Source organism: Coturnix japonica, chromosome 3 (genome assembly GCF_054131305.1).
Source record: "Coturnix japonica strain WE chromosome 3, WE-NBRP24, whole genome shotgun sequence".
Taxonomy (NCBI): Eukaryota; Metazoa; Chordata; class Aves; order Galliformes; family Phasianidae; genus Coturnix; species Coturnix japonica.
In genome coordinates this window covers 55704370-55730332 of record NC_140665.1, presented here as the reverse complement: position 1 = coordinate 55730332, position 25963 = coordinate 55704370, and the positions used below count along the sequence as shown (strand labels likewise).

The window sequence follows — 25963 nt, the reverse complement described above, 5'->3', positions numbered from 1 at the left end:
GCTTGTTTTCTAACATTTCTCAGGATACATAAATTACTCTTCTCTGCAGGCAAACACTAGGTTCCTAGTTTGCTCCCAGATTATTTCAAGAAATATTCCTTAACATGCTATGTATGTCCTGGAAGACTGACAACCAAGAGAAACCTAAGCATCGCTGATGACAGTGGGAATTTGGTTTCAAAGGAATCAAGTTCATCAGGGTTGCAATCCTGTATGTGTGTGTATATATATATATACATATATATATATATACATATATATATATATACACACACACAAGTGTTTTGTTTTTTTTTAATAGAAATAGTTGAAGCATTTGTACAATGACCTTTCTGTTTTGCAGAAGTGGGTTGAAATGTTGCTCAGCTGCTGATCATATGTTCTTGTAATAGTCTTTAATTGGCAAAAACAGCCTGCACCACTGAGTATTTGAATAAATTTTCATGGAGGTAGCTTCTTTTGTTTAGAGCTGTATAGGATCTTGTTGGACTATGTTGGTTTTTTTTTTTTTTGTTATATCATTGAAGGTATTCTGTGGTGTGTGATCCTACTTCTGTAATCTGTTAGAGAATAAAGGAAGCAGAACCCAGGAGAAGGAATGAGTCTAACTACTGGTCTTCACCTTGATTATTACTAAGTATTTTAAGTCCAGTTTATTGTTTGCCTGGCTCAAGACTCTATATTTACAGGCAAAATGTGGCTGTGGTTTGCTTATAGTGACAGGTATCACCAAAACCACTTTATTTTGTTGTTCATTATGAAACTATTTTGCACCCCCCAAATGAAGATTTATAGCTTGTTCTGCTCTAAGACGTGTTACTAAAACTAAATTACAGTTGATGAAAACCATGGAATCTCGTAAGTATTTTTTTTAAATTTTTTCTTTTACAAGAGGTTGCATTTTTTAAGACTGTAGAGTTCAGGACTGTGTGTAAAATCTACTATTCAAATATTTCTGAATTATAAGTTTTGTGGAAAATATACTGTACTCATAGTTTGAATGTGTAAATCCGAGTGTTATAATACAGTAAAATACTTCTGAAATTCTGAATGTCATAGTACTGCAAAGTATGTTGCATTTTCCCATTTTTGTGTTTTATAAAGGAGCAGCGCTGCCACTGAAATGAAGGTTGGTTCATTTTGAAAATCTTATTTTATTGACTTTCCTGAAATATTACTCCTTAATATGAAAAACATTCCTCCAGTTCTTTGTGTTTTTGTCCCTGGTTTGGAAGAGCTAAGTTCAAATACTAATGGCTTACAGAAAGTTCTGCTTTATACTGTGGTTAAAATTGTATGGCCTACTGTAGTTTGCAAAGCCAACTACATCAAAATCTTTGCCCTCATATCTCAACTGGAAAAATTAATAGAATACAGACAATTCTAGATTGATAAAAAGAGAGCCAAGTATTTTTTTTTAATCTCCTTGTTTAAAAAGTGTGTCTTTCATTACTTTATGTACAAAGTTATTAATTGATCAATTTAATGCTAAAACGGTGAATTTTTGCTTTGAAAGTTTTATATAAACTTTTTTTTTTGCCTGAAAATGACAATTTACTTCAGCATTACAAGTCAGAGTATTTTTAGATGATGTTCACAATGAAATAGTCATGAATTCTATAGACTGGAATTGGTGCTGCTAACTGTATAATCTGATAGAAATAGAAATAGTTAAGCTTATTGTTGATATCCATTATTTACTTCTCATCTGCTGCAACTCGGTTAAAACGCATTACCTTGGATGCTTGATTTTCCTTTAAAATAGGAAGTTGGAACACTGGTGTGCTTTGAGTATCTAGCGTGTGACTGCTCAAATGGAAAAAGTTCAAAACATGATCAACTTCTGTATACAAGTCTGTTTGAATATCAGTCCATAAAGCTTTTACTTCAGTGCTATTCACAGTAATTCTTTCTATTACTTTAATTTGAGTAGGTAAGATTGACGGTGAAATTGGCCATGATAATTAGTTGATATCTTTTTTTTTTTTTTTTTTGTTATCTAGACGGTAGGATGATGGAATATAAATGTAGTGTATTACAGTTTGTGGGTTTTATTCACCTCTGAGCAGTGACAACGCTGTCAGGTCTCATGGAAAATTCTGAAGCTACTTAAAACAATTTTTCTAGCAACTTTTGTCAGGAACCTTAACTCTTAGAAAAGCAAAAATATAAGTGTCAAAGAATGTGCAAGATAATTGAGCACTGAAATTAAATTTGAATATAAGAGCCTCCTTAGCTTTTTTTTATTTCTTGTATTGTGCAAGGAGCATTTGTGTCATCTGAAATGCAGTGAGTCATCTCTTATGGACAAGTAGCTGTGGTCTGCCACTGCTGTGATTAGGAAAAAGTAGACATCCTTAGGCAGCTGTCCACTTAGATTACCAATTACATTTTTGTTACTTTATTACAAGTGATTTTGAAGACAGAAGACAATCTGATTTTATTCAAAACTTCCATATATGTTACCCCCTGTACTGTTGGTCTATTAACTGTAATCTAACAAATTCTATGTAAGCCCATATTACTGTGCTAGAGCTGTCTGTCATCCTAGATCACGTCATATCTGTGCTGTATCCTTCCATCAGGTGCTATTCCTGTATGCCCTGAAATATTAGTGACTTTACAGATTTGACTGTTTACTTTTAGACTACAGGATGCTGGAGGTTCATTACGGACTCAGTTGTTCTGTGATCAGTTTGCCTTCAATGAAATATTTGTCTGTCTAAATCTCGAGTAGTTGCTTCTGTTGAATTAGGTAGCAGATGCCCTGGATTTTTCCTCTACTTGCCAATGTCAGTTCTGCTTTCTTTCTTTTTTATTTTTTTTTTTCTTTTCCTCCCCACTAGGTAAATTATAGAGAATTGTTGTTAAACAACTAATTCCTAAATTCTTCCTCATCAGTGACTTTTCTTGAACTTTTCCCATCCTGTTTTTTTTTAAATAAATCATCTTTCTAGCCATCAAACAAAATTTACAGTGAAAATTGCATTAACTCTGGATAACTGTGTGCTGTTCATTAAATAGATAGGTTTGGACCATGTTATATCTTTGATTCCAAATTGTACATTTCCTTCATTTAGTTATTTACTGAGAAGTACATATTTAAACAAATGGACATTCCAGTATGATGTAAAGCCAGTTTGTATGTAGGAAGTGCTTACTTTACCTTGCAGCTTTATGTCAGGGTATTTTTGAAGTTGATTGTACCTAGCTAATCTTCTGGAAATTCTTGATCTTCTGGAAATCATTTAATATTTAAATATGCAAGAATCATTGAATATCAGCTGTTTGGGTGTGTTGCACTTTCACTGTGTCTCTATTAATATTAGTCATGCTTCAACACAGGAAGGTTAGTCACTGCAGTTAAATTCCAGAAGAAGGGAATTCTCCTGGGTGGTATTTTCTCATCTAACTGTGGCAAGAATTATACATCTCTGTAGTATGATTCACTCTGCTTGTATTAGTGTCTTAAGAGGAATCTCTCGAGGAGCATAATTTAACTCTATGTATTTTTTTAGTTAAGTTTCATCAATAATGTGTGTACAGTTAAAAGTGTTTTTATTTTTTTATTTTTCTGCCTTTCAAATTAAATTGCCAAGAGCTGATCTATGCATAAAACGGAAGAGGAAATGTTATTGTGTCCTGTTATATCAATGTCTGTCTGAAGAGAGGATGGTTTAATTAGGTTTACTGTAATAGCTATTATTTGAAAAATAGCCATCTATGGTTATCCTGATAGATCTAAGGAATGTATTAAAAATATTTTTGTATTTTCCTTTTTGAATACTTGAGTGGTTCGTGTGTATTGTATTTAATGTTGCACAACTGTTCTTGTGTGTTGGACAATTCTATAACCTGTACATGATTCTGTAGGTCATGCAGAATTGTTATAACTGCAGAGTAGCATTCACAGCTGCTGGAATATAGAAGCAGTTGTTAGATAAAATGTTTCTGTGGCTCTGAAATGAATCTTCTGCACATATTACTTCCTGTGATAAATCAAAGCACATTTGTAGCAGGTTTCCAATTGCAAGTGTGTGTGCTCAAGAGCTTAATGAAACTCAAGACACATATCTCAAGAATGTTTTGAGTGTTCTGAATTCACTTTCCTGCTTCTCAGCTGCATTCAGTATTTAGAGGAAGAACTTTGTACCTTTCCTACAAATCCTATGAATTGTGCAGATGTAGCAATGGTAATTATAATAGGAAGTGATTTCCTGATTAAGGTAAATTTTCTTCCATCTAAGTTTGTACAGGTTATTAAAAGTAATAATAAAAATAATGATTTCAGCTTACCTGATTCTAACAGTGAAGGAGACAAAACTGATTTCACTTTATAGTACTGTATTTCAATGTTATTCAGCACTGTCTTTTGGCTTACAATGTTTAGGATTATTACAGGTTTCTCAGTCATCCACAGGATAGCAACAACAGTAAATGAGATTTAAACAGGTTACCGAGGAGGCTTGTCTTAAAACTTTATGTTGTTTTATAACTGAGTTATTTTTAATGTCAAGCTAGAAGCATCATACACCGCTAGATTAAACTATCTTGGTAAACATGAACAGGATTTATACATATACCAAAATCTGTAGAATTCTTACTGTAGCCTATATTGTAAAATCATTAGGTTGGAAAAGACCTTTAAAATCATCAAGTCCAGCTGTTACCCCATCACCACTGTGACCACTAAACTATTTCTGTAAGTGCTATATTCACACATTTCCTTACATCTCATATGTATCTTTTTGTCCCTTAAGTTTTCAGACCAGTTAAAAAGGGAAGGTATTGCTTTGTGTAATGCACTGCACTGGTTGTATGCTTCAAAGTGGTAAGGATTTTTTTTCAGTCAAATCGTGTCTGTGTCAGAGTTGCTCTGTGGTGGAATTTTAGAGATTTGCTTGGAAACTAGGGATTGTACCTACTACTTCTATCAGAAATATGAGTGCTATGGCTAGAACATTACAAACCAAGTAAAAGAACTTGAGGTTCTACCATAAGTATTCTTTGTGTGTTTGCTGGAAATGAGAAATACTGTTAAAAGCTTGTTATCCCACTTTTTGTAAAAATACACAAAAAGAGAACTTTGGAGAAAACTTGCAAAGACCTCCCTCATCCTGTGTTTTATTGGGGAAGTTAATAGTTATGTTTTTTCCTACACTTTATGTAGATATATTTCACAACCCAAGATAGTAGTACCACATTTTCTTTTTTTTTTTTCATAAACTTTGGGAGGAAGATACTATTTTGTAGTTGCGTAGGCTCAGAAGTGCCTAATGAGTTCCCTGTGAAATCACATCTGTTCTTGTTTAATTTTTGTTCTATTTGCTATTGTTCTACCCCTTAATAGTTCTCTTACTAGCCAAACCTACAATCGTAATATGTAAAAAGTCTCTTCCTTAAGAATAACATTAGCTAACTACATTCGTCATTTTGTTCACAAGTGACTTGCTAAATTTCTGTTACTTATTTAAAGGTCCTCACCCTTACCAACTGCCTGAGGGAATGTCTGAAAGGACTTAAGATGTGGAAAATAATCTTTGAATGTTTTTATTTCAGTTGCCTTCCATTCCCACACCCCTGTTGTATCTAAGATAACTGTATGTTTTTTGCTTCCATGACTTAATTAGCATTCATATGATTACTCTTTATCTGGTAAATATGGTACATATTTTTATATGTAAATAAGGAAAAGTTATCTTGTGCTGTGACCAGTTCACCATTCAGTACTTTGTTTTACCACCTTCAAGCAAGGATGGATACTCACTAGGAATTGGGATAATGTTCTCCAGCATTAAGAGCTCTGCTTTTATCTGAATTCTTATTTATGTAGTTGCATGTTATCAATATTACCATAGAATTTGGGATGGTGGATATGTATGTATTCAGTTAGAGAAGTTAGAGACAGTCTGCAGGGATTACACTTATTGTAACTGGAACCAGCAACTCTGTGTCAAACTGAAATCGCATCTTAATTTCTGATGTTTTCTTTCTCAATGATTTCTCAATCCATCTTTGATTAAATTCTGAAATGATAGCATCAGCTGCCTGAGGCAAATTACATTTCTGCTGCCAAAGGTAAGGCTTTTAAGGCTTCTGACATGAATGAGTTCCTGAAAAGAGTATCCTTAATATAGATAAGCATGTGCCAGTGCTGAACTTGAGGATGAGCAGTTGAACTCTTAACTCTGACTCCAGTGGAATTATGCTGTAACTTAAGTGGAAATTCATAGTTTTCAAAGTTTGGTGGCCTACACAGTCTAGAAATTTGGTTGCTTTTCTTGACAGAAGTCAATAGTAGGTGTGTGACTGCAAGTACTCATGGCTATAGTAGTGTTAAATGAATGGAGAGGGAAACACATAACCTCTGAGTGTGTGGCTCCACGCACTGACTTGCCTGACATCCCATAACAGCATACGCTTTCAGAAGAAGGGAACCTGCCTATTCCCCTGGTTTCCCCACAGTTTTTTTTTTTTTCTGCCTTTATTTCTGTGTGGTCACTGAACACTGTTTCCTCAGGTGTGTGTGTGTAACTACCAAAAATGAATAGAATGTTGGTGAGAAGGTTCAACCTCTACTGCCGTACTGCCAACATCTGCTTCTGATGTCATGGGCCAACATAATAAAATAGGGAGCATTGTTTTCAGAATAGCCCTTGTGTATAAAATAACACTGTGTCTTAGTTTGTCTTAGTTTTATCTCAACTTGTGAGTTCTACTTTGTTGGTTGTTTTTTGTTTGTTTGTTTTTTTCATTCTCTGCCCTATCCCACTGTGAAAAGAGGGAGTGAATGACTGTGTGGTGCTGGGCCACATGCTGAGTTATACCACAACACAGTTCTCTGGTTCAGTAGTCTTTTCTTGCTATTTTTGATGGGCTGGACTTTCTCAGTGACTGTGGAGATGCAGGTAAATGTCTTTGTTAGCAATAGGAATTTGTTACTGTAAAATCAGAATGAAATAAATACAGTTGAGTATTTTGTGCTGGGCTTAAATCTATTCTGTGCCAGGTATGTTACTCTGTGTTATTAGTAACAAACAAACAAAAGGATTGAGATTGCTTTTCATTCCAAACTTTGTCTACATAATTCAATGCTTTTCATATTCAGTTTACTTCCAACTACATGTTGATTTACAGTTTAGGTTAATGTGTATGCCTCACTTTATTTTGATATGAAAAGAATTACAGCAGGGGTGTTTTCTGACTGTTACAATTGCTGTCCTGTCTACGTTGTCTGTTCTTGGATGACTAAAAACAGACTCTTCAGATTCACTATGCAACATTTGCATTCAAAGAAAGTAACAATAAAAGCACATGACCAAATTGTTAATAATAAAATAGAAATCTATTTTCTTAAATTAGACAGCAGATTGCAAATGATTGCAGTCTTGAGCCTTAATGATTTGCAGAAACCGAGCTTGAGTAGGATTGCTTATTAATAAGGAGATAGTGATTTGATCACTGTTACGGGAATATGACAGTTTTTATGGTTGATTTCAGGAAAGTAAATCACAAAATAGAAAAATCACAGTTGTTTTTAATGTTACCACATTCACTGTGGGTGCGTTATCAGAACAAAACTAGTGTTAATATACTTCCTCTTGTAGTACAAAGCCAGAACAGTGCTCACTGTAGCTTTAAAGAACACCTACAAGGAAACTGCTTGCTCCATCAAATAATGACTAAAATTTTATAAAATATTTTGCAGGTTGAAGAATATGTTAGGGAGGTTGAAAAATCATTTCACTACTGTCAGACTACTTTTATTCATTTTCCCGTCTACCTGCGAGACAGTGAAATGAGCTGAACAGGAACACTTCCATTGTGATTTGGCAGATATGGTACCAACACATTCACATCCCACTTTTCTGCCAAATGCCACTCTTAACTGGAGTGGTATTAGCTATTTGTGTTTGACTCTCTTAGGTGGAAATAATGCAAAGCCTGTGATGGGGAGAAGGAGATCTCATAGTTTTTTAATGATATTCTATGGGTTTTGGTTCTTCTGCTCTGAATGCTGTTCCTTGGCATACAGGCACTAAAGCTAGCTTTTGGTGCTTTGATCAGTATCCTGTGAAGATTCATTCTGAAGCCAAAAATGGTTTTGTACCTTTCAGTAAAAAATATTTGAGTTAAACCAAGTATAATTTATGTCTGTTTCTGATTTGACAGTTTGGGTAAATAGGAACATATTTGACTGTAAGGAATCTGGGAGGACAATCAGGTATTATGTAATAGAATCAAAGTTATATGTCTGTTTCAGTAGTGTGTTCTTCATATTCCTGGTGCAACTGTATGTCCATATATACAACAATTTGAATTCCATGAGGACTCTGTGATTGAAGTGACTTAGACAAAGCATTTACACATGTTGAGGTAGTTAGTCACAGAAATCATTATTTTGCTGTCATGTAAGTAATGTTTAAGAATGAACACCATGCCCTTTTAAGTTCTTAGTGGATTTAGGTTGGAGTGTAGAGTTAAGATTATGGTACGTGGTATAGCAATTTAATGTGCTGAATAACCATGGAGTCAGTATTTTTCTTCTGGTATTTGGTGTATGGAGTCACTAAATTCATTTGATTGCTGTAAGTAAATGATCCTTTCATGTGAAGTATAAACTCTATCAAAGCACAGAGTATTTAGAACTGCATATGGAGATTTAACTTCTCTTTTTTACCCCTTAACAAAGAATCATTATGTCCTTGGTACTTACACAAAATTGGTCCGAAATATAGCTGAACTGTGTAAGACACTATTGGTTTGTCTTCATTTAAGTACAGCTTTTACTGGATTTTTCTGGCCTTTTTTTTTTTTTTCTTTCTTTTTTCTTTTTTTTCTGTAACCAGCACAGTAATATCAAAGTGTCTGTTAAACATGAACTTTTGGGGTAGTAATTTCTTGCAGTACGCACACAAGTGAATTATATAATATTCATTACATCCATTTGAAGATCTCAAGGTCCTTTTGCAAAAGGACTTGGAATCTATATCATATTTTCCAGTGGTAATGGTGTGAATAGGGAAGGTTTCTTATGCTTAAGGAGAAAATGAATGTATTTGACAGGTATAAGTAATTAGCTTTAAAAAAAGGTGTCATAAGAGGTATATTTGGAAGTTCTAACCTCATTTATTTGTGTTTTTATTCTCTCTTAACCAGACATGTAGTGTTTTTGACCTGCTTGCATTTTTTTTTTACTCTATTTATTTGAAGTGCTGAGACCTCATTTTGTATTGCAATGTCAGTAAAAACAAAACAACAAAAAAACCCCAGTTACTGATAGGGCAGAGATCTCCGTTTTATAGATGTGGAATGAGACCTAATGTGGGGTCTTAGAATAGACCAATGATGGATTTGAGAGCAGAACTTTGATATTTTGACTTCCAGATGTTAGTGTGATTGATGCATCTCTGTATACTTTTAGCAGAGAAATTTTATAAAAGCTATTTCCATTTCTTTTAAGTAACACTTAACAAAAAAAAAAAAAAGAAAAAAAAGCCAGAAACGGAAGGAGGAAAATTCCATTCATCTTAGGATGCCACATGAAGGAAATTTGCACAGTTCTGTTGTTATTTATAGAGAAGGCATTCTAATTGAAAAAAGTCATGCTCTTAGAAGTAGGAGTACAGTGCTGCTTGTTCTTTTTATTTTAAACTAAAATAGAAATTGTATGACAAATTTTAAATAGAAATTTGTATTGACAAATTGCATTTAACAGAATAGTTATGGCGTATGTTGCTACTTTTGCAATTAAAAGCATAAGTTTAATAAGTATTATTAAAAATCATCATATATATATATATATTTGATATATATATTTGATGGAGGATATATATATATATATATATATATATATATATATATATATATATCCTTGCCTTTTTCCCCTCTAAAAAAGGCAGACAATACAATGACTTTACTGTATTAGGTAATGGTAGACTGACTGAATGTAAAATCAACTAGTGGAGCTGGAGGAGAATCAGAAGATTAATGTTAAAGGTTTAAGTGTTCTAAGTAGAAGTTTTTAAGAGTGTCTGAGGACATGAAGCCATGTTTTTAGTATTGAGTTTTTAAATATCAAGTATACTTGAAATGAAAGGTTCAGGTTTTTATACGATTATCTTTGGAGTTCTGTCTCTGACAAATCTGCAATATTATATATCAGATTACTCTTTTCTTTTTGTTTCAAATAAGACCATAAATACTCAAGTCTAGCCTATAGAGGGATTATAATATTGTGTATTGACTGTACAATTGAAGCATTACTTAAAAAAAGAGAAAGCCTGTCAATATCACTTTACAGAGGGAATATACAACTGTGGAAAACCTGTCTACCAACCTATGTGCTCAATGTTACTAAAAAGTTTGAATACTCAGATGAGAAGAAATCTGTGAGGAATATTTGCTCTATGGGAGTTAAGTGGTTGTCAGAAGATGACCCCAAGTGTTATTTCAGAATATGAACTATTAATTGAAATATACATATCTGCTTACTTTCCAATAAGTGGATAACTATCACTTTCCATGAATTTAATAATTGTCTGGCATTTTAGCTTTGATCATTTTTTTCAACAACTGGATAGGCAGTGCATAGATAGGGACCCTTTCTAGCATAGTTATAGGATGTATAAGATGGAAAACATGATACTGTTCAGTATTATGGTGTGTTACCCCTATAATTGGTTCTGGTATACTAATAACTACCAAATCTGTACTTAGTTTCAACAGTCTTTGTCTTGGGATTAGTTTAGCAGCTGAATACACTGCAAAGGTGCTAAAATAAAGGTTGGTATATATGTAATAGTGAAACATACTTTTTTATAATAGTTACACTGACTGGAATTTTGTACAACCCTGAAGCAATCAGTGCTTTAGTTGTATGAAAAAGGGACTACATGGATATAAGTGTTTCAAGGTTACAAACAGAAAATCCAGACAAGAATTATTTTTCAACTCCTTTGTGTAACACTACAAAGAACGTAAAGACTAATGAGTAATTGTTCACTATTTTATTGCTTAGAGGTTCAAATATATTTTTTGTAAGCTCTTGAAATCTTAAATATATAGTGTTAGAAAATTCTACGGGAAAGAAGAGACTTGGCAATTATTATCTTACTATATATATAATATTATATATATATAATACCATATATATTGTATATATTATCTTAGAAATTTTAGTTTGGGATTTTATAATAGTATTATTAGAACAGTTCTCTTAAAATTCAGCACTACAATTTAACAAGAGGATAGACTATATTTGTGTGTAATAAGAACTGTGGTGTTTGCAGATGCAACTCCACACCTTACTTCCAAAGTAACTGATTCTACAGTGGCTATTGCTCAGTTGGAAGACTTTTTCTGCAGGAAATTACTATGAAGAAAATGTTTATGACACTGCAGAAATCATACTTATTCAACCTTGCAATTTTGTTTTTAAATAATGACTTTTTTTGTCATAGAAGATAATGTTTCCTGTCTATAAGGAATAGATTGTCTTCCTCAGTCTTTTCTCTGCATTTAGGATACACCAAATATCAAAACATGGTACATTTCCTGAATTTTTTTTTTATTATTATTATTTTTTCCACTATAATATAGTTTCTCTCCTCTTACCTGTAGGGATTTTGAAGTTTTACCTATTTTCTTTTGATTTTTCTTTTGAAAAATGCTGTGCCTATTTCCTTGTTCTCTCTATCCTTAAAGAAGCTTCTTGGGCCCCATTACCTTCCCTGTTTCATTTATCAAAGTCTTCCAAATTCTATGTAAGTTGGGAGCTACATTTCATTGCTGCTTGTCTTTGGGAACAGGGTCTTTTCTGTGGTGTTCAGCAACAACACAAGGCACAACGGGCAAAAACTGGAACAAGGGAAGTTCAATGTAAATGTGTGAAAGAACTTTCTTACTTCGCATGTAACAGCACTGAAACCAGGTGCCCAGAGGGACTGTGGAGTCTCCTTCTCTGGAGGTACTAAAGACCGAACTGGATACTTTCCTGCTCAAACTCCTGTAAGAGGCTTGCTTTTTGCAGAGGGTTTGGACTCAATATCCAGAGGTTCTTTGCAACTCCTATGATTCTATCATCTGCAAATTCTTTTTTTCTGCTTGCCATGGGTCACAGTACCTATTCTTATTCCTTTCTGCTTCCAAGTTTTCACTGATCAATCAGTAATTTTTCTTCAGTTACACATTCTCTTAATAACTGGACTGTATGGAATGGACAACCAAATGCATTACCTGGAAATCATTAATAAGTGAATTAGTTGTTTGGTTTTTTTTGTTTTTGTTTTTTTTTTTTTTGTTTTGTTTTTGTTTTTTGTCAGCCAGTTCTGTTGTGTGTAGATTCATAGATGGCCATTACAGGCAGTTAAATCTGCTGCTCTTCTAACTGATGTAACTCTAATATTTATTTATTTGTGTGTGTGTGTGCTCCTCAGTCTCTGCCAGGCTGGTAAATAATTAAGAGAGCTCTGAAGGTTCTTATCTTACAGTCAGTCATCGTAGTATTTGAGAAATGTTCAAAAATGATATCAACTTAATAAGACAGCTTACATTGCAATTTATTTATTTATTTTTTGCATGGGTATTTATTGTCACCCAGCTATGTTTTGTCAACAATAAAGCTAAAAGTCCCATAGTATAATGTAGAACTGTGTGCGTCAGTATGTAGTTTATGTGAACTCAGAGGGTATAGAAAATAATGCCTCATAGAATGGAGCAATCTGTCACCTGGAAAAACTGAAATTAGTATCAGTCATCGGGAAATTTGTACAAAGGTCTATTGTTATAGGCAAAGTGTGTGGCACCTGGAAACTTTTTTTTTGCAGTTTTCTAACTTTCAAAATAGGGAGACCAGCTGAAGGAAAATCCATGATATGTATTTTTTGTCTGAAACTTATGAAAAAAAACAATCTATTAGCTCTTCATCTGAGCGTCCATTGGTAAAATCTCTAATTATTCAAATAAATATCACAATAGTGATAGTAGTATTGCTGAAGATTGTTAATATCCTACTGCAACACCTGAAAGTTTCCTTTCCTTGATGTGTCATCCTGTGCATTTTTACAACAATGTACAAGGATTCATCTGTATGCAATCCTTATTAATTTTAATTGAAAGTAAAGCTGTGGTATCTGTGACAGCTCTGAGTCTACTTTTATAAAGACGAAGAACAGGCTTTGCGCTAATGCAGAGAAGTATTAAGAGAAACTGATGTAATTTAATTTTCACGAATGTTAAAGGAAATATGTGTAAGAATGTTCAAGCTGACATAATCTAAGCCAGATGTCTTAGGCAGTCACAAGCAGGAACTGTATACCAGGGTGCACATTTTGTCACTAATTCTAGTGAATTTTAGAATGTAGTCTCTCTGGCTTGCTGACAACTATCTGCTGAGTCCTCATTTGATCTTACTATTCAGTCACAGTTGAAGTTGGGGGACAAAAATCTATTTAAGGAAGCTATTAGGCTTATGTGTTTTGTTGTTTTTTTTCCTCTGGAACATTATGGCTTTTAAATATGTTTTCAATATTTATTAAAACATATTGAAATAATGAAATCATTTTAGAAAGTGTAATGCTAGTGTGACTGCATTTATGTACAAACATACTAGGTAGTGCATCATTTATGTTTTACTGAAATTATGATTATGTAGATATGCTGTTCCAACATTTTATAGCCCACTTGTACCAAAGTTTATGCAAAATAAGTGTATATAATATACAATGACTATTTCAATATGCTAGAACTAAAGAAGATGATTAAACTAACACAATGTTCAAAATGTTTCTGGGATCTTATACATAATTGAGGAGTTCTCTAAGTTTGTGTATAAGAAATGCCAATCTGTATTACAGCACAATATGTGTTAAATGCAAATTAAGCTTTTTTTAGTATTATTTCTGTTATTCTGCCAATTCATGCCTCAGAATACTGCCTGTGTGGAAATGAAATCAACCCAACATGTTTTATTCATTGGGAAGTTGAGAGGTTATATTTGAATTGTGGAAAGCATGTTTTATACTCTTTATTCAGTACTGTAGTTAGTAAAGACTTAGGTATTTCTCACTGTTTTCCTACAAGAATTGAAATTAAATGGATCAAAAATTACAATGTTATCTGAGGTGACAAAGTTCTTTATAAAACAATTTTTTAAAGAAATAATTATTTATTGTAGCCTGGCTTTCAGTAATGTGGACATGTAAAATATTAAAAGTAAATATTGCATGCAGTTGAAAGGCGGGTTTTGAGATCAGCATGGATGGGAAATCATGTTTAGGCAACCTGATATCATTCAATGTAGTGTGACTGACTTGGTGGATGAGGTGAGAGCAGCGTGTGTTGTTTATCTTAACTTTATTAAGGCTTTTGCTGTCTTCATAACATCTTCATAGAAAAGTTGATGAAATACAGGCTAGGTAAGTTGTCAGAGAGCTGAACTGAAAACAATGTCCAAGCCCAAATAACCGTGATAAGTGGCACAAAGTGTAGTGAATGGCTGCGAATGTACTAAAGAACTTGAAGCATCTTTCCTGTGATAGAGGCTTAAAGACAAGAGAACAACATGTTGGTGGGTAAATCAGCTCAGAAAATGGGAATTGGACTTGATTTTTATTCAAGCTCACCAGCTGAGAGAAATAAAATTTGCCCTGAGGAATCAGATGGAAACAATTTAAAATTAAGTGCAAGAAGTCTTTTACATGTGCTTAGATCAATTATTCCATTTGTGCTTTCATAATTTAGTTTGGGTTTTTTAAGTGTAGATGATGAGTAAAGGTCATTTATTAAACTCCACAACATGACTTCGTTGTCTCTTGTAAGAGACCAGAGCAAACATTTCAGTCTTTCTGTTTAAGCTGATAGTGTGGAGATTTAATGACACTAGCTAATTCTGGCTCTGCAATGTGGTTTCAAGAAGACTGGCTGTATGGCTTTGTGGTTTTGTTTCTGTGGTTTGTTCTCTTATGTTTTTTGTTGTTGTTTTACTTTTTTGCCTTACATAAAGTAGTAGCTTTGTTAAGAAAAAGTCAGGAGTATATTTTGCCTGGAGGCTTCAGATTCCAAAGTCCTCTTCTACCATTAAGAAAATTTTCATTTTGGTTTTTCATTTTAATCCAGTATCCTAATCTTTTTTTTTGTTGTTGTTGTTTCCTCTCCTTGTTAAGTGGGAGGGAACTAGGAAGACTAATCATCTTCATTTGTATTTTTCCCATTCTGTTCTTCATAATAGCTTTATTTGACAGCTGTGGAAAAAAATATATTAGTTATAAAACTAGGAGATGAATGATATATCTTCCACAATATAATATGGACTGAGCCAATTGCAGTTTTTTTACACACCATTTTTAGAATTTATTTATTTATTTATTTATTTATTGCTCTTAAGTCAGCAAAGGCCTTAGAGGTTTTTTGAGCTGTGGAAGGGCAAGGGTAATATGACTATGTAATCAATGACCCCTCTTCAGGTGCCTCTGTGAGGCTAGCTTTGTTATTGAGCTTCTTTAGGTTTGGCTGTTATTTTATTCTGAGTCTCTTATGTTGAAGTTGAATATGTGGTGGGGTATGTGTGATGTTACACAGTGTGATGAGAGAAAATCACCTGAAGCTAAAAGCAAACCATCTTTATCACTAAACATCTGAAACTACATTTCAAAAAAACAAAAAAAAAACACCAAGGGTGGCTACATAATAACACTGCAGTGTACAATATCTTAAGGCAACAGAAAAACAGACGTAAATGGGGACTGAAGTAGTTGTTGTTTGACTTTGTTTTCTTCTGGACAAATGGGCCTAGTGTCATGTTTTCTTCAGTCTGTGAGCTCTGTTGTGTCTGGGAAGCTATTTCTTCTAATTGGACTTATTTTCCAGTTGTATAAAACTCTATATCTGCATTGTGGATAGAGTGCATTAAGTTATTCCCTGTGGTGCACTGCTGGAAACTATTCTTTGCTGCAACATCCTTTGTCCTGATTTCTTCTCCCCACTGTGTTCCCACACGCTATCATAGCTTTGTGCTGCAGCAGACAAGTATCTCTTTTTCCAGTGACACATCTTAGAACATCAGAAATTGACATATTCTCTTTTGTCTTCTTAGTACATGTTCAGTGGCAAACAGCTCTGCTTGATTGCATGAGCATTTCAAAGTGTAGACCAGGAAGATTGGCTGGAAAAGTTAGACATATTTAGGCAGGCTGTGTTGTTTGCTTCTTTGAAGAGAATAGGGGTATTTTGAGAAGACTGAACGAAAAATAAATGGTGCCAAATATTGGTCTGCTCAGAAAAGAGGAGTATGCAATTCTTAAAGGAGCTTTCTTTGAGGATGAAAAACACTTTCTCAGTTCTAACGTTTTCGTAAGACACAAAGAAATCCCAAAGCTGGTAAACTTAAGTATGACATCTGTCTTGGAAGTGTGCTTAAAATATTATATATATAAATAATGAGGTTTTTAAATTATAATTTTCCTAGTTTGTAGGGACTGCTTTAATTTACATTAATTTTTCTCTCAGTAAAATGCAGGGCTATCTGACTGTGTAACAGTAATCTAGGTATTGAATAATACTGCATGCTAAATTTCAGTGGCCAGCCATTATCTGTGAAGAAGGTAAGTTAGTTGTCTTTCAGCCTCTAATGTTATCAAGGTCTTTCTCTTTCTGGTTTGTTTTTCTTTTCCAGTCTCTCCCACTCAGGCAGTTCCTTCCTTCAGCTTTGTGCAGAGCTGCCTTCTGCAGTCTACCATCTGCTGTTACTGAATGATGGTTCCTTGTTGCTCACTCTAGGCAGCTGCTACTTTCTCTGTGCTGTAGAATAAGCCTAACAGAGTTTATAATCTTAATCGTGGTTCTTCTTTCCATTGTGATGGCACAATGTCCTTCTAGTGAGATATATCCCACCAGTTATGGTATAGATGTAGGATACTGTGTTGAGATTTGTCATTGTCCACGTGTTATGTGTAGAGAAGTAAGGAAAAATCAGTCAGAACTGGTAATTGTTAGAAAGACTAATGTACAATGTAATTATTTTGTTTACCTCTCTGTACTTTTTCCTTTGCTGCTGTAGCTGCTCCTTGACATATTCTGAAAGTAGATTGTACCACTGAACATCGCTGCTTTATAATAAACCAGTAACCACCACTCAGCTGCTGGAGTTATAGTTAGTGTCTGTGATCTCCCACTAGAATCCTTATGTCCTCTCTCCCTTTCCATGGGAAACCTACTAGGACTTGCAATGTGCTCTTAAGGTCAATCAAATAGGGCTGTTTGGTAGGGGTGTGAGAATGAGATAGTCTTTAATTGCTGACAGACTTTATAAAAATGTCTTGTACCTGCTACTTGTGTATCACGTGCTTCTGCTGATCTAAGCGTCCAGTATGTTTTTCTCTTTGAAGCAGATGTTCAGATCTACATGGATCCAGAAACCGTTAAATAAAATTGGCATTGTAGCTAACACTAAGGTAACAGGGTCTACTTAATATTTAAGATTGGCAGTGCAAACTCATGCTCATCAAAGTTTGTAGGCAAAAATCACTTATGTATTCCTCCTGATTTACTGCTGATCAGTTTAGCAATTTTTAAGTGTTTCTGTTGACATTGTGTGGTATGCTTATCATCAGTATTCTGGTAAGAACTGGTGTTTCATTTTGTTTGTGAACTCTGAATACCCTTGTTTGATATACCCTTTTAGAGAATTTGATTAGTTTGTGGTATTTTCCTTCCATAGAGAATTATCTGTCAACACTAGAAAAACTAGCAAACAGGCTTCCACATGTAATAGCTTCATAGCATATGTTGCATGCTTATAGATCTAAGTCTGAAGCAGAAAGATGGTCTTACCTATCTATTCACAGATGCTGAACCCAAATTGTTCAAGCCTAATTACTGTCTATTTACACTCCAATCTTTTCCATCTCTTTTCTTTTTGCAACTGCTAGAATTTTGGATTATTATTTTTAAAGGTAAAAGGAGTGGTCTTGAGTATTGTTGTTTTTTGTTGTTTGTTTTTGTGACATAAAGGAGGGAAAAGATTGATATAGCTAGCAGTTAAAAGGATTAGATTTTATCTTCTTGCACTTGATCTGCACAAAATAGAGAATGTCTTTCTGATTTGGATGTATTTTACCCAGTCTTTAGATTGGAGCAAAAGTTTCTGAAGATATTTGGCAACAAAGAAAGAAAATCTGTCTGTAACTACAGTAGATCAGGATTTGCAAGTATTTCACGAGCTGACTGGCCATAAAATTCAAGATGAAATTGATAACTAAATAAAATTTATAAAGAACAATTGAAAAAGATGCTTAAAACTGGTATACCTCTAAAGCGTTCATATTGCATTATTACTGTCATAAGAAAGTAAAGAAAAACTCTCAAAATGAAATGAGGTGTTCTGAACTGTCCTGTCTTCTCCTCAGTGGCTATAGTTGGATAGAGAGTGTATATTAGCATCATAAACGTTTTTATTTCAAATTCAAAGAGCCTAATAAAAGATCAACACATGTTTTAATCTTCTACATTTCTGGAGTTTCATGCCTGTTTTGTTGAAGCATTATTAATTGATAGAAAGCAATATGAAATACATTGTTTCCTTTATTACATCAGGTTTGTGCGTCAAATGTACATTAAAAACAAAGCCTTATTTTGGGCTTTGGGCACTGTTCCTTCACTTTTTGGGCTGATGGGGGGATCCTTTTTTTTTATTCACTACTACAGCCAATGTTTCTCTGAACATCTAAGAAAACCTGCAAACTGGCACAGAGAAAAAATGATACAGGAATCAAATATATGCTTTCTATACCCCTTCCCTATTAGGCAGAGTAGAATTTTCTATTCACCCAGTTCTAGTTTTGACTGTGCATTGAGTAGGTTTATGTCATCAGTAGTCATGACTTCAGTCTCTCTGTGGTAAGGGGGTCTCATTCCTGCACTGGATAGGCCACAGGATAATTAAGCTAGTTAATAAAGCAGATCTGAGTTTTTTCTCTAAAGAATCTATGAATAACTATAGACAATATGAATGATGTTCACTGGAAATAGCCAGCTCTCTATAATTTACAGTTCAAGAAGCAGTATGGCAGAGGAGAGCTCCTTTTTAGGTAACTGGCCATTTTGCAACAGTTAAAAATGACATAAGTGTCTGAGACTTGATGTTTAAAGATGACATCTTATGGTAGGAAATACTAATTTAAAGGGAAGAAAATATGAATTCCACTTCCCACTCTGGGTACCTGAATTATGTCTTGCATCCCAAAAGGTCAACCTGATGCAGAAAATTTCCCTTTAGTTCTCTCAAGAAAAGCTCCAGGTCCAAATAGAAGTACTATTTATTCATCTTTAAAACAGAAACTATTTGAAAAAAAAATAATATTCAAATGGGCAGTTGATAACTGTGAATTTAAACTTGTTAAAATTAATCATCAGCTTGGAGCCTGAATGCTGTCTGTAGTGTTGGGGCACTTTGAACATCTCTTGCACTCTGCCTACTGGATTCATTCCTTTGAGGAATTCCTGCCGGGAGCAGAATGTGACACAGACATCACACAATCTCTTCAGTGAAGCATCTGATGCTGGTTTAGGTGCTTGTGTGTGTGCATTGACTATGCACAAGTTTGTGTAGTATCTGTGGCCTGTGTTGCATTGTGCTTTAAAGATGTTACCTGAAAGTCTATTTTTGTTCTAAATGATGAGCTTCTTAAGTACACTACATTTATCTATGCCTCTTAAATTGTGATAAAATTTAGAACGTGTCTATGATTTGTGTATAGGCATTCTATGTGCATATTTTTATAACTCTGTGAATAACGAAGGCTTTTTGCATGCTGATTTTCAGCTGTTTCATTGTTTTTTTCAAAAGCATTTTCTTGCTGTCACAAATTGCAAGTTGCTTCATGAGGTATCGCTGAGTTCTTTTTAGCAGGATCCCTTTTGTGGAAATAAACTACTCAGCTCCAAATGCCAGACTCTGTGTTAAAAATCTAAGGGATTACTAACTTTTAGCCTATTAGCTCTATGTAGTATAAAAGAGAATAATGAGGATCTAAGTCAACATAGGAGGTTCCACAGCCATTAACTCATCTATTCTCCTTATGCTTACATTTTTTTTCCATGTATCCCTGTTGCAGAAGGCAGCAAATACCACTGATTGCATTGAATAAAGATGCAAATACAACTGTATAGATTTTCAAATGTGATGAAATTGGGCTGGAATCTGTACAAAATCAATAGAATTTAAACCATTGATTGAAAGGATTACACAGGTTAGTAACTAATTGGTTGCCTTGAACAAGCAGTAAATTTAATATGGTTTTAAAGCGAGTTGTGAGTCACTAACTCACAATGTCAGAGGACAGCTGTATCATGACCATCTAAGCTCGTTAATTAAATGGCATACAGGTTAATTGCAGACTGGATACTGGAGTTTAAAGGATTGAAAGAAGTCAGCTGAATAGCGTTCTTTATCTGTGGATGAGGAGAAAGTCATTTTTTAAAAAGCTTTAACAATGTACAATAACTGCAAATTCAGTTTTGTTTGAAGTCTTATTTTAAGGTTATAATAATCCAATAAGTTTATAAATTGAAAGTATTATGTAAGACTAGTGTCAACTGTCACCAAATACATCTGAAGATTATCTCAGTCTGTGCCTCAGAGTTTTCACATTGCTTTGGTTTAACATCCAGCCATGTCAAATTATGCTTTTCAGGATGCAAAACTGATTAATTTCATGTGAAAGGTTAATGTATACATTCAACCCATCATATCAGTCTGTCTCCATGAATCAATTTTATCATGGCTCAGTGGCTTTGATTAGTGTTTATTGGAACTGAGAGTAAGCCAAGTTAATGATGGTTCTTCATACAGATTATAGTTTTATAGCTTATTGCCACCTAGAACTCACTTCAGCAGAATACTCAGATGTGCATAAGTGCTGTGCTGAATGAAAATTATATCAACAGCATGTGCACTTGGAAAACAATAACAACAGTACTGCTGTAAGAGACGTGAAGTTGCATACATTATTTCTCCTTCTTGAGGAAAGGATGGCAGGAAGCAAACCATACAAGGCAGATGTTATTCCTGTTGCTGCATTAATTACTCAGTTCACCTGATAGTAAGGGTAACTATGAGGTCTTAAGCAGAATGGAAACATGGTGTGACAGAAGTGATGTAGTATGCTTTTTCCATGGGGATTTAAGCAGAAAGAATAAGAGTTTTCATAAGTAGTTTGTGTACAGCGATTTGAAGTCCAGTTGAGTAAGTAGTCATGATAATGATTTGATGATGAAAAAAATAATTGGAAGGTGCTTTGTATGTTTCCATACTTTTTTTTCTCCTCTGGCATTCTGCTGCTCAGGGTACAACCAGAGGGCACCAATTTGAATTCTAGAAGGGAGTGAGAAATAAATCACCAGTATAATTACTTTAATCTAAATTTTGAATTGAAAGCTGAAGTTGCTGATGTTTTTGTGTGCTTCACTATTTCTAAGGCTGTTAAAAACAAAGCCTCTTGATTTGATGCAATAATAGTTATTATGTTTGTGATTTTATGGCGTTTTGTAGGTTGCTTTTGTTGATTATTTTGTTTCGTTTTGTTTGCAGGTTTATTTCCTGCAGTGCTGAACTTGGCTACTAGTGCTCTCATCACAACCAATGCTACCTGTGGGGAAAAGGGTCGGGAAATGTACTGCAAACTTGTTGAACATGTTCCTGGACAGCCTGCAAGAAATCCTCAGTGCCGTATTTGTGATCAAAGGAGTAGGGTTCCACATCGTAAGTGTGCACTGTTTTCATTTATTTCTCTTAAGTGCGTGTTTTTTGTTTTGTTTTTGTTTTTCCACAATGGTTTCAAATACTCATCAGATTAAGCTGTTTGTCATTAGCCTAATTACTATAAAATGTCTATCTCATTCTTGTCTCATGCTTGTCTCTTATACTAGTATTTTAAAATCTGTTTTGTGTACTCTGAATCTTTTAAGTGAAGCACTGGAATTCAAAATTAGGAAAACTAAGTGTCTTTAAGTGTCTACAGGTATTTTTGAATTCTTCTGCTATATACTGACCATTAAAGAAAAAGAGATTACTGTTTTCTGTATACCTGTGTGCCAAATTTGAAATTTTAGCCTGCAGTTTCCAATTGGACAGTTTATCACTGGGGTCAGGGTCTCAGATGGATTTTTCTAGCTCTCATTTAAAGCTAAGATTTGTGAATGTGATCAGAACTGTAAGAATTGTCTAAATGTTACACCTGGGTATTTTTTGTTTGTTTTCTTGTTAAAAAAATAAAATTTGCTATTAACACCACTTGTAACACAAAAAGTGTAACTTTAATGGGTTGGTGCTCACTGATGCCATTGAATAATTTGGTTTTTAAATTTCACATTTTTTTACATTTCCAATTTTGCAGGCTTATGCTTTTGCTTCTTCAAAACCCTTTAATTTTATCTTTAAACATGTTTAGGCATTCTGTCTTTCCTTAATGAGATAAGGCTCCTGTCCTCCACAGGTGGTTGATGTAGCAAGGAAATAGAGACGCAAAAAGTATCTATCATCTGGCTGGCTGATTTAAATATTAATTAGAATAACAAGTAAATTAATCAGTTTATGAATAAATTCTTTGAAAGACTTGGAAGAGCTAATAATGAAATGTATTCCAGTTTTATACACTGTAAGCCTGTCAGTTGAGAAATCTGTCCATATGAGATGGGTAAGATTTTTCGGACCTAGTTATATTCTTGCAGACAGAACCTGCTCACCTGTTGTATTTGATTATCTTTGGGTTATTTTTAACCACAGTGTGTAGGCTTGCTCTAGGTAATTAAGGAGTTCAAAATACATCATGTTCTTTTCTCGAGGTTTTGATATTCTCCAGTTCATACAGGTGAGAATCATGGTTTGGACACAAAAAATAACCTGAACTAGTGTTGTATTTTTCTCAGCCTAAGTAACATAAAAATATTTTATAAGACAACTTCAGTAACTTAGGAAGTCTAAAAATCTGAGATTAATTCTCTTCTGTAAATTAGCTTTTAGCCAAATTACTTGGGATTTTCTTGGGACGCTGCAGCACAGTCCGGGGACATGAAAAACTGCATCTTGGACTTTGATATGAATGGTTTATAAATCTTTGAGTCATCTCTGTAGACATATATATATAAGACAATTTCCCAATTGGGAAATATATTATGTAACTAAGATGATATGATTTATAAGTTCTGGTTTCTAAAGTTACTCTCATGTGTGCTTAAAAATACAAGTCCCATTATTACTCTAATTTCTGCTTTCTTTGCATAATGTATCTCCAGATCCTGATTTGTTGTTTGTTACAGCATTAGAGACTTCAGTACTTGAAACTTCAGAGGAATGTGTAAAAGTGATCACACCATGTGATTTAGAAACTTGTTTCGTACAGAATCAGGAGAGCTTTCAATTTTATTTAAGCAGTCTTTGTGATTCTAACCAAGATCAATGAACTAATATTAGATTAGCATTCCAGTAATAAGCATTAGAGCTGTGCTACAAGAGAAAAAGTAGTTTCCTGTTTTATTTTAATACGCTGCCTTATTTGTTCTGTGAATGTATTTTAATCTAGAATTTAAGTCTAAAACCATTTAAACCTTTGGATGATTCTTCAATATAATGACATATTTCTGCTGCTCTAACAGAACGACATCCAATTACAAATGCAATTGATGGCAAGAACACTTGGTGGCAAAGTCCTAGTATCCAGAATGGAATTGAATATCATTACGTGACTATTACACTGGACCTCCAACAGGTAAACTTATTCTGTTTGCTTATTTCTGCCAGTAATTTCTAGTTTACACAGATATTTACTTGTTTTTACTTTCCTTTCTGCTCTGTGTTTCTTTCATATTATGAAGATGCTCTTGGCTTCACATATAGTTCTTTCTCATTTATATGGGCAATGCTGACTGTCTTGATATATGTAACATGATAAATCACATTAAAAATAATTAGTAAATTTTTTGGAAGTCATGTTAAAAGTATTTTAAATATAGCTTTCTCATTTTCAGCGTGACATAGTTTGGCCCTATAAAGTGAATTAAAAGAGGAATATTCGTGAGCAAAATTTGGTTTTGATGAATGTTGTTTATTGTTTAAGTAACATAGAGTAATATAGTGCTATGCGTTTAACAGTACTTCAGCTGTACCAAGAGTATACATGCATGTGGTAGAGTATTTTAAGAGACAGTTTGGAAAGTAAAGGGGAGAAGTTTAAGAGGTCTTTAAATTACCTTTTATCACTGAACCCTTACTTGACATCTGCAACCAACAGAATGAAGTTATTTGATACTTACAAAATGCTATATAGATTCCAGGGATTTATAAAGTGGATTTGAAGGCTAAAGGAAAATTATATATATATATATATATATATATATATACACACATATATATATAATTTTATTTTTTTTTCCCCACTTAAATTCTTTTCTGCTTGTAACTGACCCATATTTGTCTGCAACTTTAACAAGATACTGAACGTGTACTCTATTTTCCAGGTTTTAAGAGAAAAGGGGGAGGTCCTTTCCAGCTGTCCCTTCCTCTCTTATCTGTTCATTGAGATCAGTTTTCTGTTTTGATTTATTAGTAGTAGTTTCCCAGTTGCAAAGAGAATAATAGCTGGTTACTAAGGAAGCTTGAATAAAGTGTGGCTTGGTAGCAAAATTAAATCAGAGGTGTTGTACAGTTTGTGGGCATGCAGACAATGTTTTATTGCAAGAGATGATAGTCTTAACTTAGTTTGGAACTCAGAACTTCGGCAAGATTTAATGAAGAGCATAGTACTCAAATTTCTAGTTTTGCCTTTTATTTCTTGAAAACAAACTGTCATGCAAGTGATCTGATGGTAAAAGTTTTAATGAGTAGCTTGAATCTGGGGCAGTAAAGCATTTGAAGGTCTCTTTACTACTTCATTTGAATCCTTAAAGAATTGTTTGCTTTCTGGCTTTGGAGCACTTGTAGACCTTCTCTTTTTATAATAACGTGTCCTTGGCCTTCTATCCATAAAAGTATTTAATGCTCATTTCTGCTTCAGTCAGCAGAACTAAACTTTTATATGGAAGTTTAATTTTTAAACATCTGTAAATCAGGAAGTTATGTTAAAAATGTCTTTCAGGCTTTCAGAGTTAAGTTTTCCCACATTGCAAGTGTTTGGGCTTCTTGGCTCTGATCTGTTAATACGGAAGTAGATCTATCATTAGAACTGTGTTAGCATCTTTGTTTTTTGGCAGTGTAGTGGTTCTTATGTAGTTCTTTGGTCAGATTTGCTGAACTGGAGTTTTACTCGTGTGGTTTGTTTGCTTGTTGTCTTGTTCCTGCTGTGTTAATATCTAGATGATTTTAATAAATATGGAACACTGTACATCCTAAGAATTAGTTACTTTCTAGTATACTCAAAGCTTGCAATTACAGCATCAGTGGCATGTTGAAGGAAAAGTACAAAATGTTCTAATATATTGAAAAGCTTCTTTGTCTGTTGTATGGCAGCAGTCTGAGAATATTGCACTGTCTTTTGTGGTTTTGCTGTATTTTGTGTGGTTGTTCTTAAGTAAGACGAGGCTAAAGTATGAGCTTGTATTCATTATTTTTCCCCTTTACTCTCTTGCTTATTGTTCCAAGCAAGCTTGGTGGTCCTTTTACAGGACTATTACTGATGCCTTCTATTAAACCCATTGTGTTGCATTTACTGTAATTTGAGAGGAACAGTGCTGAAGTTCCTGGGTTGGTCAAAAAAGGTGAGATAAGGCTGAGATAAGACACTGCTTTATGGCACCCTCTTTCTGGTGTGAGTAGCCCATGTAGTTAGGCAGGTGTGTTTACTTAGATTTTACCTTCTTATATTGTTTCAGTTGTCCCTGGCTTGTTGTAAGATTTCAAGTGAGCTGCGATATTGCCAACATGTCTCAGGATAGCAGATAGAGTCCCTTCTAGCACCCTCTAGTCTGTCTGTGC

At 34.2% G+C, this 25963-nt stretch overlaps 1 protein-coding gene across 6 annotated transcripts in view; it reads left to right on the top strand.

The window, feature by feature from the left end:
- LAMA2 (laminin subunit alpha 2) overlaps positions 1 to 25963 on the top strand; it is a 302596-nt gene that overhangs the window by 43733 nt on the left and 232900 nt on the right. For all 6 annotated transcript variants that reach the window (XM_085541686.1, XM_085541683.1, XM_085541684.1 and 3 more), the window contains exons 2-3: positions 21587 to 21757; positions 23650 to 23762. In XM_085541686.1, the coding sequence (XP_085397812.1) occupies positions 21587 to 21757; positions 23650 to 23762 (284 nt within the window). The remainder of the gene's footprint in view (positions 1 to 21586; positions 21758 to 23649; positions 23763 to 25963) is intronic.